This window comes from Prionailurus viverrinus, chromosome B1 (genome assembly GCF_022837055.1).
Source record: "Prionailurus viverrinus isolate Anna chromosome B1, UM_Priviv_1.0, whole genome shotgun sequence".
Lineage (NCBI taxonomy): Eukaryota > Metazoa > Chordata > Mammalia > Carnivora > Felidae > Prionailurus > Prionailurus viverrinus.
In genome coordinates this window covers 148,079,884-148,097,325 of record NC_062564.1, presented here as the reverse complement: position 1 = coordinate 148,097,325, position 17,442 = coordinate 148,079,884, and the positions used below count along the sequence as shown (strand labels likewise).

The 17,442-nt window shown below is 34.4% G+C and overlaps 1 protein-coding gene across 1 annotated transcript in view; it reads right to left on the bottom strand.

The window, feature by feature from the left end:
- The window catches only part of GC (GC vitamin D binding protein), a 133,233-nt gene extending 119,220 nt beyond the window's left edge, over positions 1 to 14,013 (bottom strand). Inside the window, exon 1 of the mRNA XM_047857604.1 lies at positions 13,913 to 14,013. Within this exon, the coding sequence (XP_047713560.1) occupies positions 13,913 to 14,013 (101 nt within the window). The remainder of the gene's footprint in view (positions 1 to 13,912) is intronic.
- Between the last annotated feature and the right edge of the window lie 3,429 nt (positions 14,014 to 17,442).

Genomic DNA, 17,442 nt, shown 5'->3' with positions numbered 1-17,442 from the left:
GACAAGCTACGTCAAAAATATTAGATTGCTTTCACATAAGCTTTTCAAAGCTCATTCTGGAAGTAAAAGTACAGGAACATGATTGTGCATGATTTGGGATGGTTCATTTAAAATAATTTAGGCTTGAAGCTGAAGTCTATTAAGAAAGAACAAGTTTAATTTTAATAAAAATATGCTTCTGATAGAGGCAGGGAGGTAAAAGGGCAGTGGAGAATGATATACAAATGAATAAATGTACCAATAAATAAATGTACCAGACCCTACCCAGGTAAAGACTAAAAACCAATCAATGAACAAAATTGTAGTTGCTATCCTCTCTGATACTGATTCTAGAACAAAAGTTGGGTGTGAGAGTTAATTCAAGTTATGCCAAAAATGCTATGATTGCTGCCTTATATTTTATGGATTAGGAAACTTGTGTTCAGACAATTCAACTTAATTTCTATAAATTTCATAGCCAGAAAGTGACCAAGCCAGGATTCAAATCCATGCTTGCTAACCTCAACTTCCTTGCTTCAGACACATATACCTGGCTTGTTTGAGTAGCTGTATTGAATGGATCAGTGCAAAAGTAAGGGGGTCTAGAAATAGAAAATATTCTAGAATTGATCTTTCTTCTTCCAGTTTGGAAAAATATCCAGAAGAGCCCTCAAATATATATGAAAGAAACAATCCTTCCTTTTATATGACAGTTTTTAGGCATGCCTAGCTTTGTACTTGGACAGGACCAGAGAAAGAGCCAATGTTGTCAGGGTGTGCCACATACAGTTACCCAAAGTATAATTGTATATATAGCTTGAAGAATCAGTCAAAATTATCAGAATCATATGGGAGCCAGTGGGCTAATTTCTTGCTAAGCTTCAGAAAAATTTTAGTTTTTCATTTTGTCCCTAGCTCTTCGTAAACATATGCATTTCTGAGTGGCAATTCCATAATAATAGACTGAGAACATGAAGAGATGCTTTCTATTGTCAGAATATAAATTGTTGTGTTAGAGCAACAGCTCATATTTCTGGATGAATAGAAGTGTTTGTATATTGGAGTAACTGATTATTTTATAGCGTTCTCTTCTGCCCACAGTTTAAGCTTTCTACATACATTCAATTGCTTATAAAAAGTGTCACTGGGTTTTTGAAATTTATGTATAAAAACAGGCTCTCCTATAGGAGCAAGATATTTAAAGGAGAACAAAAAATGTTGTATGTGAACATTAAATTTAGTTCTTCCAGTAGCCAGGACAAAAGAGGAAATATAATCTTTAAAAATTCTCATTATAGAGAAGAAATACTAACACATCTACGAACTTCCTTTTTGGAATAAAACACGGAGCACTGATCACTCATTGTAAGATCTTAGATGAATGTGACTGTCTACTCCCTACTCCCAGGTTTATTTTGTGGAGTGTTATTTATTTTTGGTTTAAGCAATGAGTGCTAAGGGCAATACAAGGCACTTACTGTGCCTGCCTAGTGGCTCCAGTGATCACTAGTATGTCCAGAAATCCCAGCTATATATTTTCTCCTTCAAATATGTTCCTCTTTTTATATTTTTGCTCTCAGTGAATGATACTATCATGTCTGTTGTTTAAAACAGAATCTTTGGGGCACCTAGGTGGCTCAGTCGGTTGAGTGTCTGGCTTCAGCTCAGGTCATGATCTCACAGTTTGTGGGTTCGAGTACCGTGTCGGGCTCTGTGCTGACAGCTTAGAGCCTGGAGCCTGCTTTGAATTCTGTGTCTCCCTCTGTCTCTGCTCCTCCCCTGCTCATGCTCTGTCTGTCTCTCTCTCTCTCTCTCTCTCTCTCTCTCTCTCTCTCTCTCTCTCCCTCCTTCAAAAATAAAAACATTAAAAAAACCCCAAAAAACCCAGAATCTTGGACAGTCCTTGACTCCTTCTCTGTCCCTCCTTCATCTCCGCTACATTCAGCGTCAACAGGATCTGTTGATACTGTCTCCTTCGTATCTTTCACATTTTCTCTGCATACCTGTGATATGTGTGCCACTTTCTTAGTTCAGGCCATCATCTTCTCTTGCTTAGTTTTCTCCAGTAATTTGTACATGCTTTCCATCTCTTCAGTTTTGCCTTACTTCCTTCACTTCTTTTGCTTGGTATTTGTTATTGGCCTTTTCTCTTGTTGACAGAAAATAAATGCTTCTTTCCATATCAAAAATACCATCCCTCTCTTTACCAGTAATAGCTATTATTCCAACTGTATCTCATCCTTTTGTTTGAAGACTTTTTTGGGGCCCATCAAATTTCTGTTCTAATTTGGGCATAGCCTTCTAGAACTGCTGCAAAATTCTTATTTTGGTAAATATTTTTTTTTTAAATGAGAATTCTTGGCTTCATGTTTTTTGTTTTGTTTTGTTTTTGCCTACATATTTTCTTCTTTTCAATGTATTTTTATGGGATTCTACTTTCAAGGACATTCTTCAGAAGGGTGAAACTGGTAGTAAACTTTGAGTCTTTGTATATTTTTATTTTGCATTCACATAGAATTTTATGTTCAAAACAGTTTCCCCTCAGAATTTTAAAGACGTTGCTCTCTGTCTTCCAACATATAGTGTTGATCTGAGAAGAATATGATGTCTGCATATGTCTCATTTTTTTGTAGGTGACCTTTCATATTTTTTCCTACCTCCAGGGAAACATTAAGATTTCAGTATAATTTGACATTATGGACTTTCACAGTGATATGAATAAAAGCAAACACAAAATTTCCCTGTAAGAATATTTGTCACAATTCAAGATAATAGGACTCCCCAAAAATATACATTTTACAATGAAATAATAATTTTAAATTAAAAAATTATAAACCAAATATAGAAAAATACTAGAGCATATACATCAGATAAGATAATTTCCTCCTCCCACAAGATTTGAAGATGATACATTAGTCTTGCAGAGGTGATAATTATATTTAAAGGTATTAAAATGATAACTACTTATGAAAACATAATATGTTTTGAAAACCAAGTTTGATAAACAGTCAAATCTACTCTCAGGAATAAAAAATTGTTTCCGAGAAAAAATCCACATATAGTGGGAGATTGAATAGCAAATTAGATACAGCCAAAGGGAAAACTGATGTATTGGAGTGTAGATCTAAAGCAGATTACATATGTCACATAAATCTATAGAATGATGAGAAATATATGAAAGAAGTTATGAGATATGGAAGATAGAATGAGATAAACCAATAAATATCAAGTAGAAACTACAGAGAAAATAGGTTGAGATGTGATATGTGAAATGATAATGGTCAAAAGTATTTCAGAATATAAGAATTACTAATCATATTTATATTTAGAAGGTATATAATAGCTTCATATTAAACCTCTATGAAGACTGCTTCTTCTCTTAGGAGTCATTTTAAATGCATGCTTTCAGTCTAAACTCCCTTTGTCTGGCTAATTAATTTTTTTTTTTTCAACGTTTATTTATTTGGGACAGAGAGAGACAGAGCATGAACGGGGGAGGGGCAGAGAGAGAGGGAGACACAGAATCAGAAACAGGCTCCAGGCTCTGAGCCATCAGCCCAGAGCCTGACGCGGGGCTGGAACTCCTGGACCGCGAGATCGTGACCTGGCTGAAGTCGGACGCTTAGCCGACTGCGCCACCCAGGCGCCCCTTGTCTGGCTAATTATATATGCTTAAGAAATCAATTTAGATGTCACCTTTTATAGGAAGTTTTGGTGATCCATCATATTTGGGTAGAAGCCACTTATACATGAGCTTTCAGTGATCATCCTGATCTTAGATTCTACCCTGAGTATAGGATTTCTAGTTATTCTGATCATAGCATTCCTCAACAGATTCTCCTACATTTTGAGCTTACATGTGCGTCCTGTTGACCTAGAGCATTTACATCTTTTTACTGTAGAATTTCTACTTACTAGAACATAGCAAGCATTCAATAAATATTAAAATTTTTTTATTAAGTATAATATTTTGTTTTATTTTAAATTCATTGAGAACATCTACAATGTTCTATTGGTTTCAGGTGCACAACATAGTGATTCAACAACTTTATACATTGTGCAGCACTCTCCACCATAAATGTAATTATCATCTGTCACTATGAAATGTTATTACAATATTGACTAAACTTCCCATACTCTACTTTCTTACACCATTCACAAAAACAAACTCAAAATGGATTAAACACCTAAATGTGAGGCCTATAATCAACAAATATTTTTTTAACTAAATTAAATTTCACCCAACATCCTGCTTTTCTGAAGCACATAGAATCTCAAAATATCAAGGCAAGACTTCCTATACCATTTTGATGCATCATGAAGCAAGTACCGCACGTTAATTTATAGCTGAGTGTTAATTTTTATGCATTATGTGTTTCAAGAAAAAAATTCACCTTCTAGTCAAGGCTTTAAAGAAAACATTAAAATATTTTGTTCTCCATGAGAAGATGATGTTTTTCAAGCTTGACTAATGAATAAATCTCTCTAAAAAAAATTGTTCAGAAATCCTCACAACTAACTTTATTCACTTATTTAAAAACACGAAGGCCTACTGAAGACATAGCAAGGAATTATTTTCATTGTAAATTTTTAAAATATGTACAAATATAGAACTAATAAGTTCTCTTTATAAATCTGACAAAACTTATAGATCAAAACAAATTTATAGATGAAGTACAAAGTCTATAAAAACAAAGGCAAATTAAGAATATAGATTTTATGTGATGCATGATTCTTGGCTGATATTGAACCTCTGCTTGCTGTTATATCTTGAGTTCAGCATGCCTATTCTAATACGTGCCTAGCTATGTCTCCATTCTCTCATGACTTCTTTTTTAAAACTACAATGGGGGCCAAGTAACATTCATTTAGGATTGGGAGGAAATACATCTTTTATGTGTTAAATCTCCTTTGTTCTTTTTTACATCAATCAGCCTGGGAAAATTAAGTATTATTTAGCATTACCTCAATTATAAAAAACAAATATAAACCCAGGCACTATAGGCATTTAGTAATCAGTAAATCATCTAATTGATTCAGAATGTGCCTTTTATAATTTGATTTATTTCAGAAAATAAAACACAGTTAAAAATTTTCAGAGAAAACTCAGATTGCTGAAATAATGTCTTCCCAACTCCAAGTGTCCCTGGATTCCTGTTGAAGAGACTGCCCTACTCTCTAAGCCACTTTCTCCTCACAGTTCTGTGTTATAGTAAATTGAACATAGGTAGGAGAACCAAACTATAATACATGTTATCATTTAAGATTTTGAATCATTGAATTAATGGAAGAGGGTTATGAAAAGTTATAGAAAAATGTATAATATATAAAATACAAATTCTCTTGAATCTAGATTATTTGAAATAGAGATGATCATTTCTCCTTTTAATTCTAAATTCATAAATCTGATTCATTTAGAAATGTTCTCATCTTAATTTCCCTTTGGCTCTTTTTAAATTACATGGCTGCTTTGGAAAATAACTTTATTCACCATGTATGGCGGTGATAAGTTTAAAATGTATACTTCTTAAAGACCATTTCCTTCTCAGTATAACTTTTGTTGTGTATCAGTTACTTCTAAGGACAGAGGCATTAAAATTGAATTAGATTTTTTTTTAAAGGCACATTTTTATTCCAACATACTGGATGAGATTCCTTGCAGGGTAAAGCAAATAATATGGAAGTGACACATTTTATCCTTTCTTGGAAGAAAAGCATTATAGGTTGAATCATTCGTGGCTCTTATTTATTTAGTTATTTTTTTAGCAGAAATTCAAGAACTCCACACTCCCCATAAAGCTCTATTAAGTTAAATAGGGCATTAATTGTCACCTTATGTTTAAAAAAAAAAAGTCTAATAGCCTGTCCTATTGGCAAGAAGCATATATAGTTTCTGCTTTAAAAGATAATTACTATTTTATTACCCCTAATGTGTATTTTGGAAAATGAAGTAAATAGTAGATGTATCATTAGTTTTATTTTTTAAATGTTTGTTTATTTTGAGAGAGAGAGAGAGAGAGAGAATGAATGAATGAATGAATGCATGCATGCAGGGGAGGGGCAGAGAAGGAGACAGAATCCCAAGCAGCTACGGGCTGTCATCCTAGAGCCTAAAGTGGGGCTGGAACCCACAAACCGTGAGATCATGAGCTGAGCTGAAATCGAGTCAGATGCTTAACTGACTGAGCCACCCAGGTGCCCCTCATTGGTTTTGAATTAAACCTATTTCATGTCTATCTCAGATATAAATATTATGGAGAAACGTTTCATAATATTTGCCTGTCCCCTGAAGCTTAATGTTACTTGGCAACTTGGAGCAAATTTAAGTACTCCCTTGATATGTCCTAATTCCAGGATATTTATTATGTTTCAAGGTTTTCTACAGTTATGCTTTCTTCAACCACAATCTTAAACTAAAACTTAATATCCAAAACTTACAAAAGCAATGATCTGTCTTAACATAGAATTACAAAGTATAAAATTCCCCCAGTTGAATTTTCTTATCTCTTTTGGTGGTTCCTTAGTTACCTCTAGGGAACCCCTTGAACTCTTTTAAAAAATTACCAGGTTGAAAACTAATCTAAATTATCTTATGGAATCAGATATGTTCTGTGGCCAACACAAAGACTTTTTTTGTGGCAGGCCAATGAGTTAAAAATGAAACAAGTTGGGAACTCTCATTTGTGAGGTCTAAAAACAACCCTGGCTCTTGAGCTAAGCTAAGGAGGGAAAAGAACAAGGCCAAGATTATTACTGTTACTACTATTACTATTTTGTCATTTTGACAAATGTGGAGTATTGTGGGAATTTCTTTGGGATTGATTTAAGAATTAATATTAAGAATCTTTAAGAATTTAAGGATTAATGCCTGAAGTCCAATTTTGGGAAATTCACTGATTCAGGTCTTTGGAGGCATTAAATAGATTCCCTTCCATTGAAACCTTAGATGGAATGAATGCGTTGAGTTGATTGGAAAGAACTGCTGTGTACTCATAACCTCAAATGTGATGGCATTCATGCTCCATAAAATACACTGTCTCATTCCCAGGTGCTTGAGGAGGAAGATATAAACTTGTAATGCTTTTGAATTTGGGCTGAAAAAATGGCTGGTTTAGAAGAAAATTATACATATACATATACATCTGGTCTGTAGCAGGTACATAGTTTTATGAGTATTGAAGTCAGAGGATGAGGTTCAGGTTAAGTAAAAATAATGAATAAAACATAAGGACAGACTTTGATTCATTTAGTTATAGAGTTGCTTGTCAAAACAGAGTTGTAGAACATCGAGGACAGATTGAGAAATGTTATTCTATGAACCCTACTTTTGAATTTTTATTTCTGTAAACCCCTAGTCATCGAAGATTCTTTTCCATTTTTATCTTTAACACTATTCCTATGGACAAAATGGAAAATCATCTTTATCCCTAAAGAGATTTTCAATCTGGGTTTCTCATGGCCTGATATTTTAGGGTGGAGTGGGGCTTTGGGAAAAAAAATCCACTTTTTCTAATGGGATTCCCAATTAAGGCCTTCTCTGTTCAAGGATACAGATTCACCTAAAACTTCTAATGAATAACAGAACTTGCCAGATTTTATCAGAGATATGAAAAGTCCTGATGAATTCTTTGAATTTGGACAGCGCCCTTAGGTCCCTCCTATCAGAACTGTTGACAAGGGGATACATTTCTTTCTTTCTTCCAGAACCTTAATATGCACATGAGCCAAAAATTAGTGATAAGGTATCTGCACAATGCTGTAGATTATCTGCATCCAAATCCCCCATTTAAATTAAAATTTAATAATTTATATTGAGGTCATTTTAGGCATTTTAAGAAAAGGAAATTCTAAGCGGTTGCAGATGCTCTAATTAACATGCTTGTTGAACTAATGAGCAATACTTTCATATCTTAAGGGTGCGTCTGTTGAACACAAAGTTCATCCACTTGCCTTTTTAAAAATTTCATGGTCTGATGTTGTATGTCTTTGAAGAATTCAAAAAAGTAATTAAAGGAGTGTGTATTCAAAAGAATGGTAAACTGAGCAGGCACTGGGGCATGCTTATGAGTGTGTAACTAGAATTTAGATACATTTAGATGTCTAGGTTTAAAGTCCATTAAGAAGACAATTTCATTACACGTTTAATTTATGCTGTTTCTAGAAAGTAAAACGATAATAGAAGTATCCAGAAATTTTTGACCTTGGATATTTCCAGATATATATAAAATAATGAAGTCAATTTAAATTCGTGTCTGAAAGTGACTTGCTCATAATGTCCACATAACTTCTAAACTGATGTAGAAAGTATCCATCCATTGCTGCTGGAGAGTTTTGTCTGTGTTTCCATATGTTTGTGTGTCGTATATTTATTCCATATCCAGTATTGGGTGGTATATTTTTTGGTGGTGTTAAACCATAGACTGTGGTACTTTTATGCTGAAGTTGATGTTTACTCATGATGCAACTGAGAAGCAACAGAACAAAGTGGTTGAACACACTGGCTCTGAGTAAGATGGCCCTGAATAGAAATGCCTTCTCTACTTACTAGCCATATAAAGGTAGATAATGGAACTATAGTAATAGTAATTATTATAGAGTTGTTAGGATGAAGTTAGTATCTGGATTATAGAAATCCTAAACAAATATTAGTTGCTGATGCTGTTATTGCTATTATTATATAATATTATACTATAATATATTATTCTGTCAGTTCCCATAGATGCAAAAGAAAAAAAAAATACTTCTGTTATAAGACTAAAGCCTTATGGGTCAATTTGTGAGTGATGAATGAATTGGCCAAATCGGCCACACTAGAAGAAATGGTGTGGCAACAAATCTCTCTACTCTGCTGCCTGTGCATGGTCTCTGTCACACATATCATTGTGTGGTTTCCTATTCATAAAATGGTGGGGAAAACATCTTAAGTGTTTAAAAAAATGCACTTCCAAAGTACTAACAGAATGATTGATTTTCTGTAAAATTAACTCTTAATTAAAAATCAAATATTCATAAAAATTACATTTTACTAAATTTCTAAAAAAAAATTCTTTAAGTATGAGTGATGAGAGGTGTTGTCGCATTACTACTTATTTGGGATGAGTAAATAATCATGTTCATTCTTCCTCTCCCTCGAGGTAGGTTTCAACTAAATTAGCTGAAAGCACTCATGTATTCTAATTATAGAGATTTCCATTCTTTTTGGAGATAAATACTTCCCTTCCAAACTTTATCATCCTTGTTTTAAAATTTTTACTCTTGTCATAGCTACCTAAAAACATTTTGTTACACAGTAATTCCATTTACTCTTCTTAAAACTTCAATGGAAATATAGAACAGCTGGTCATTTTTCTAGAGCGTAATCATCTTTAATGTTGTAGAAAATAGACCTGTCTGTAAAAGGAAAACGGGGTATTCCTATATTCATTCTGAATACAAAGAAAGCTCAGTAGTGTTCTCAGGTGAAAATGTTAAGCAATATGTTAGAATACAAAAGTGGAGAATTGTGTGGGATTAGAGTGACATAATGAGGAAAACACAGCAAGAGACAAATACATTTTATTAAGATATGAACTTGGGCATAGTTGCAAATGTTTATTTCAGTTGTCTAAACCATGCTTACAAGATATGAATTTCTCTAAAGTTCCCTTTTCCCATCTGTATTTGTCCACTTGGGCAGCCATAACAAAATACCATAGGTGGAGCTGTTTATATGACAAAAATTTTTCTCACAGAAGGCTCAGGGTTCAGTTTCTGGTAACAGTCCTCTTCCTAGCTTGCCAATTGTAGCCTTTTCATTATATCCTCACAAGGCAGAGAGTGTGTATGTATGTTCTGATCTTTCTTCCTCTTTATAAAAGGACACTAATCCTATCATGGGGGCCCCACCATCATGACCTCATCTGAACCTAATTATCTCCCAAAGGTGTCATCTACAAATACCATCATATTGGGGATTAAGACTTCAAAATCTGAGTTCGGGAAGGACACAAACATTCAATCCATAACACCATCTCTCCTTTGCCTAATCTTTTGGAAAGGAAATATTTAACAAGGAGATGAAAGTAACATTTCTTCTAATAGTTTTTCCTGAACAAAATGAAAGAAAAAACCCAAATACCACCAGACAGGTTTAATTGATCAGAGTGGAACTGTGCAAGATCTACTTAGTTCTATTATTAAGTGAATTTTCTGTTCCAATTTATAAGGTCATTCAAATTTTTATTCCATATCAGAGTATTGTAACTACAGTTATGTTTTACCAAATTTGGAAATGATTAGAAAATATTAATTGTATTTTTTAAATGACACTCTAACAGTAAAGAGATCACATTATAGTGGACCCTTGAGCAACACAGTTTTGAACCACATGGGTCTGCTTATGCCTGGATTTGTTTTCATAGTGCTATAAATGTATTTATTTTCCCTTATGATTTTCTTAATAACATTTTCTTTTCTCTAGCTTTATTGTAAGGATACAGTATGAAATGCATATAACATACAAAATATGTGTTAATCAACTGCTATTAGTTAACAGTAGGCTATGAGCAGTTAAGTGTTGGGGGAGTCAGAAGTTATATGCAGATATTTGATTGCATGGAGGTCAGTGCCCCTAACCCCTGTGGTGTTCAGGCGTCAATCGTATATAGTAGAAATAGTTCAGAGGTTAACATTGGTAGATACATCACAGTTCTGTCACATTCTAGCCTTAAAATTACTGATAAGTGACTTAAATTGTGTAGCCTCCTATGTCTTATACTATAAAATGTGGGCAACCATATCTGCTCTGATATTTTACAAACTTTGTAATTCAGACAACTAATATTTACAAAGGACCCACTATATTCTAGAAACTGTGATTAGATTTAGGATATGGTACTTAATAAAATAGATATACCTCCCTTGAGAATCTTTTTTTTTTTTAGTAGATAAGAGACACGTTAAGGAAATATTTGCAATACCCATATACGTCCAAATAAAGTGATTTTCTATTTGTCTATTTGCATATATGAACTTACAGAGATACAAGTTAACTAATTATTGATACTTAGTATACTTATTTCATATATTTGAAATAATATGCTATAAAATAAGATTGGCATGGGAATTGCTTTCTTCATGCACAAGTCTTATTCAAACTGTTTGCATTCATCTGTAAAATTAGCTTTTTTCTTCACCACTAAAACTCATTTTTGAGTTATCTAACCATTTTCCAGAGCTCATCATAATTTGTCCAAGTAATTTGTCATACTGTACTCTTCAAAACCATGTATGATGCTGTCACCAGAAATTTTACACACTATGAAAAGTATATAGAATAAATGTACTATTATAAAATTTTAATGTATAATGTAAAATACATAGTTTTAAACTTAAGTCACATTACATATTTATAAGCCATTTATTTATATAACATTAGTATTTCACTACTGACTTTTAAGGCATATATTTTTAGTTTTCCATTTTCTGTCTTGTTTTCTTCAGTAAGCTTGAAAAGGCTAGAATACAGTCACATCTAAGAATTATAATTCAGTTTATTCTCTCAGTAATAATTTTTAGATCTAAACTTAATATCTTTTCCTTGGGTGACCTTCATAGGTTCAAACCTACTTGTGATAGAGGTAATTTCAGGCTAAGAGATAGTGACAATTTTATTTAATACAAGTAATTGAGAAGTGCCGTAAAATATCCTAGATACCATAAAGTTTCACACATAACTTGGTACTTTTCTGAAGGATGAATTTGTGGTTGATGGGCTTATGTACTAGTCAAAGAGGAAAGAGTGTGTAAATTGTGAAACAGCATGCGCATATTAAACGTTATTATGAATCAAATCCAGCAAACATTTAGGGTAATGATCTAAGTGTATAATGGGCATTACATGTTTTGTCAGGTTTTGTATAAATTTAATTCCTTTTAAAAATCATTACTACAATCAAGACAATGAGCAGATCCATCGCCCATAAAAGTTTCCTGGTAATGTCACTTCTCCCATTCCCAGGCTATCACTGATTCACTTTCTTTAAGTACAGATTACTTTGCATTTTCTTTAGAATTGCAAGTAAATGGGGGCACCTGGGTGGCTCAGTCAGTTAAGCTTCCAACTTAAGCTCAGGTCGTGATCACTCATTTCATGAGTTCAAGCTCTGCATGGGGCTCTGTGTTGACAGAACCCGGAGCCTGCTTTGGATTCTGTCTCTCTCTCTCTCTCTCTCTCTCTTTCTCTGCCCCTCCCCACTCATGCTCTGTCTCTCTCTCAAGAATAAATAAATTGTATATAATTCTTTGTGTAGACACATTATTCATTTCTTTTGTCATATGATAGGCATATGTTTAACTTTTTTTTTAAGTTTTTTTTTTTAGTTCATTTATTTTGAGAGAGAAAGAGCAGGAGAAGAGCAGGGGGGGGGGGGGGCGGGTAGAATCCCAAGCAGGCTCCGCACCAGCAGTGCTGAGCTCGATGAGGGGCTCCATATGAGATCATGACCTGAGCCAAAACTAAGAGTCAGTCAACTAACTGAGCCACCAAGGCGCCCTGGCATATGTTTAACTTTTAAAGCAACTGAGAATTTGTTTTTCAAAGTAGTAGCACCATGTCACTTTATCACCACCTGTGTATGAGTTCTGTTTGGTCCACATTATCACCCATATTTAATATGGTCCGTCTTTTAATATTCAAATTTCTAATAGGTGTATAATGGTATCTCATTGTAGTTTTAGTTTGTGGTTTTCACCCAATGCTGGAAAGCTTTTCCTATGCTTATTTGTCATCTGTATGTCTTTATTTTTGGTGAAGTGCATTCAAATATTTTACCCACTTTTTAAAACATGTTTATTTTTGAGAGAGAAGGAGAGTGCAAGCAGGGGAGGGGCAGAGAGAGAGGGAGAACTAGAATCTCAAGCAGGCTCCTTGCACATTAGTGCGGAGTCTGATGCGGGGCTGTATCTCACAAACCGTGAGATCATGATCTAAGCTGAAATCAAGAGTCAGACATTTAACCAACTAAGCAACCCAGGTGGTTTTTTATTGAAATATTTTACCCACTTTTAAATTATGTTGTTTGTCATCTTTTTATTGAGTTGTAAATATTCCTTACTTATTCTTGATGTAAGAACTTTGTCAGGTTCTTGTTTTACAACTGCTTTTTCTCACTATGTGACTTAATTTTTAATTTTGTGAACAGTATCTTTTGAAGAGCAAAACTTTCAATTTCAATGAAACTCCAATTTACTGGTGTTTTCTCTTATGAACTGTACTTTTTGTATTATATATAGGAAATATTTGTCAAACTTCTATCTTATGAAAATGTTGTAATTTTATTCCTTACATTTAGGTCTATGATCCATTTCAGGGTTTTTATTTTTATTTTTTGGTGTGAGACAAGGTTGAGGTTTCGTTTTGGTTTTTGCATGTCTACCCAATTGCAACACCATTTGCTAAAAGATTATTCTTTCTCCATTTAAGTTTTTGGCAACTTTGTTAGAAATTTCTTCCTTTCTGTTCAGAGGCGTGGCCAAAATAGACGCATTTCCTTAACGATTGCCTCTTTGCATTTTACTTTGACCCTTTTCCTGAGAGGGCAGCCTTTTGAAGATCCCCTGATTATGTGGGTCTTCCAGTCCTGGTCCCTCTCTGTAACAACCAAGGCATTGTGTCATGTTTTCATGCATATTTGTGGCCATTAAAAGTCCTAATCCCTGGACCAATAAGTTTCCTCCCTGCTTGCTTACTTTCCTGAATTCCTGTTTTTAGTATAGAATATTTTCTTGTCAGCTTTATGCATTTAAGAGCCATTTTAGAATCATTTTATGCAGCATTTAAAAAATACTGAAGGATAGGACAAATAGTCCCTCACACTGCTGAGAATGGAATTCTGCACACCTAATTTCAGCATGACTGTTGTATAGCTTCATGGAGACAAAATTTAGAGCTCACCGCACTGATTTTGTATTATTCTGGGAAGATGCAATTTCTCCAATTGGCAGCTTGGTACAGCGCTTTGAAGTCTGGCAGTATTCAACAGCAATTGGTACCATGGAGGACAGGCGTTTCTATGTCATATAAATAAAATAAAAGCCAATAATCAAATGGTTTACTGCATAAAGTATTGTTAGCATCTTAATAGAGGCATCTATTTCTGTATTTCTTAATGTGTGCAGTCTATACCAGTATAGTACATGTACCACTTGGTATAGGACCAAAGGTATTCTTGGTGCTTTTATAGAATCCTGTTTCAGTAAAGTATCTGTACCTCTCAAGCACATTTCGACTTTGTGGTTAATGTTTCTGTTATAATTATTGTTTTCCCACTTGTCTTTTTATATTAAGCTCCTCTGCTCTCTGCTGTCCTTCTGTATGCCTTTTATGTTAATGTCATTCATAGTGATTCCTTCAGACTATCCTGGGTTTCAAGAAAGAGTAGTAACATAACAATGAAACAGTAAATAAAAGCAGGAGGGAAAAGTCTTGATTTCTGATATGTGGATTCCACATTATCATTGAACATTAAGGCCCTGGTGATTTCTAACAACAGCATGAAAGAGACACAATAGCATAGTCAGCTTGGAGCAGAGAGTGAAAAACAAAACTTTTCTCAAAGGCTCTAGATACCTTGTCACTCAAAGGAAACCTGTGTGTGTGTGTGTGTGTGTGTGTGTGTGTGTGTGTGTGTGTGTGTAGGTATATGTACATAAAATCTCCTTTTACTGGTAATTATATATCAGTAACAGAAATGGCAAGATTGTCTGACATGGATTTTATAAACACCCTGCTTTAATCTTTCTGTTACCTCTCCTGCCACTTTAGCTCTTCAGTTGTCTTACCTTCAATAGCAAAAATAGTTCAATATTATTACATTCAGCAACTGGTTTTCTTATTCAGGAAAAAAATTAGAATTATTCAGTGTTGATTGCTGGCCATATTGATCATGTAGTGTGGGCCTATATTCTTATTTAACTTACTCACTTTATAAAGTACAATAGTTAAACTATATGACTATTAAATGACTTCTAATACTTCATCACCTCTTTCCATGTGCCTCATTTTTGTGATGGGAGTATTAGAATACTTATTGTATATAAATCACTTAGAACAGTGCCCAATACATAGTGTTAAAGGAGTATTTCTTGTTATTACCAATTTTCCCCTCTCACCATTACTGCTGTCTACATCTGCTTTTTTTGATTGTATGGTTCTGTCTACCTGCAATGTCCTTATTCCATTTTTGCTTAGGAAATTCTACCCATTATCCAAAGCCTTCCCTAACTCTCTTCATCTATATTTATGTCTCCTTTTTTGGTCCACTCACTTTTTGTTTACATTGTTACTAGAATTCTACCCACATTCTACTCTTGTAGTATGGCCTGCTGTGTATATGTTTAGGTGGATGAGAGAAGGTGGTTTTGGACTATATAATCTCCAAGATGGAAGGGATCAGGTTTTGTTTACATACTGTATAGCATAGAACAAGCGCTTAATATATGTTAGATGAATTGCCAAGATTATATTGCTAAGGCATAAAGGAATATTCGTAGGTGGTGATTCTGGCCCATTTTTCCCCATCTCCTTGAATTAAGATTTTATAGACTAAAGTGGCTATATAGACTTGGAAGGTTCATTGCTACTTTTATACATATATTGGCAGCTTGGTACTGCCCTTTGAAATCTGGCAACATTCAAGAGTGATTGGTACTGTGGAGATTTATTAAAATTTATTTTGACAGAGTGTGAGTGAGGGAGGGGCAGAGAGAGAGAATCATAAACAGGTTCTGTATGATCTACGTGGAGCCCAATGCAGGGCTCAGTCTCATGAAATGAAAGATCATGACCTGAGCCGAAATCAAGAGTTGGATGCTTAAGTGAATGAGCCAACTAGGCACCCAAGAGTTAAAATATATTTAATATAATATAGTAAGGTGTTTCTCTTGTCTCCTTAATTTAATGTAGAGGTAGAGAAACAACCGGTGAAACCATTATCTGACAATCTAATTCACTAGAAACAAGTCAGGGTAGTGACATTGTGAAGACCAGAATTCTGGAGTCCTGACTCCATATCAATGCAATCTATTCGTTCTATTCCTCTTCTTGCCAGATTTGGAGGCAAGCTGACTTAGGAGGGAGGTGAGTGATTTTGGAGAATTGTAGTAGAGATTCCAGAGCAGAATACACTGAATGTGTTTTTCTTTTTTCAGCCCAGAAAAAACAATCCCTACTATTATTAAACATGTTAAGCACCTGAATTCAACTACTTACTCACACCCAACTTTAGGTATCTTTTAATAGGAATGACTGATTTATTATGTCCTTCTGCCTTATGTTCTGACTCTCCCACAGAGGTGCTAATAAGTGGTGCATTGAAATGAGATTTACAATGTGACAACCAAAGGAAAGAAACATAGGTCATGTGTATTCCCCTTCTGGGATAAGGAAAATTGCCCCTAACTAACGTGTTCAAATTTGGCATGCTGAATCTGTAGTGACAATGAAACGTGTGTGTGTGTTTGATAATAGACTAAGGAATTGTCATTTTTATATAATGCTTGGGATCAATATGTTTCTGATCTGTGTGCTTAAAAAGTGATCCTGTCATATCTCCAAAACAATGTTATTTCTAAGTTAGCACAATGAATGACTGAGATTTAATTCTGTGCTTTTCAAGTGGTACATCTGAAAACGTTGTCCATAAAGACATTTTCATTACTGAGTGTGTACTTATACCACCTTGCTTTTTTGGTATAGCTCATTCCTCAAGCACAAATAATAAGAAAAAAGTACTATCAATTAGTAATAAAAATGCCCCCCAAATCATTTAAATAGTGACTTTATGTAAAAGGCAGCACTTCCCCTTTGAAGCTGGAGGCCCAGATCTCCTGGCCAAAGAGAGGGGTCAGCATTCTTCTCCATCTTCCTAGCCACTTGCAGCTTTTACCAACCGCATGGAATGATTCTAGTTGAACTTATTAAAAATATCAATTCCCTCATTTCAGCTGAGTTCTCAGTACTACTGGGAAATATTTTTTTCAGTCCTGGTTACCTACATTTTCTATATCAGTTTGTTAACAAATGTACAATTCACCTCAAGTTCCAACCTTATCCCACATGATCGTTCTCAATTAATGATCTTGAAACCCACTTCAGTGTGAAAGTAAATATTTACTTTCATTGTGAAAGTAAATATTCCCAGGCAGAACTCCTTCAACTTTCACATCAGCCTCAAAATGGACCCAGGACTTTAAGTACTTTCTTATTTTTTTTTCTCCAGGGAGAGGGTGCTTTTCAAGGCCATCGAATCTTTTTCTGTCCTTGAACCTATCTCCTCCTGCCTTTATCTTGAAAACTGTTTCATCAGTTTCTTGTCTTCTCGCTTGTAGTTTGGACTTTCCTACCTTTTATAAATGCTCAACTTTTCTCATCCTAGATTAAAACCTTTCTTTACCCTGATTTCACCCCAAGCTATTATCTAATCT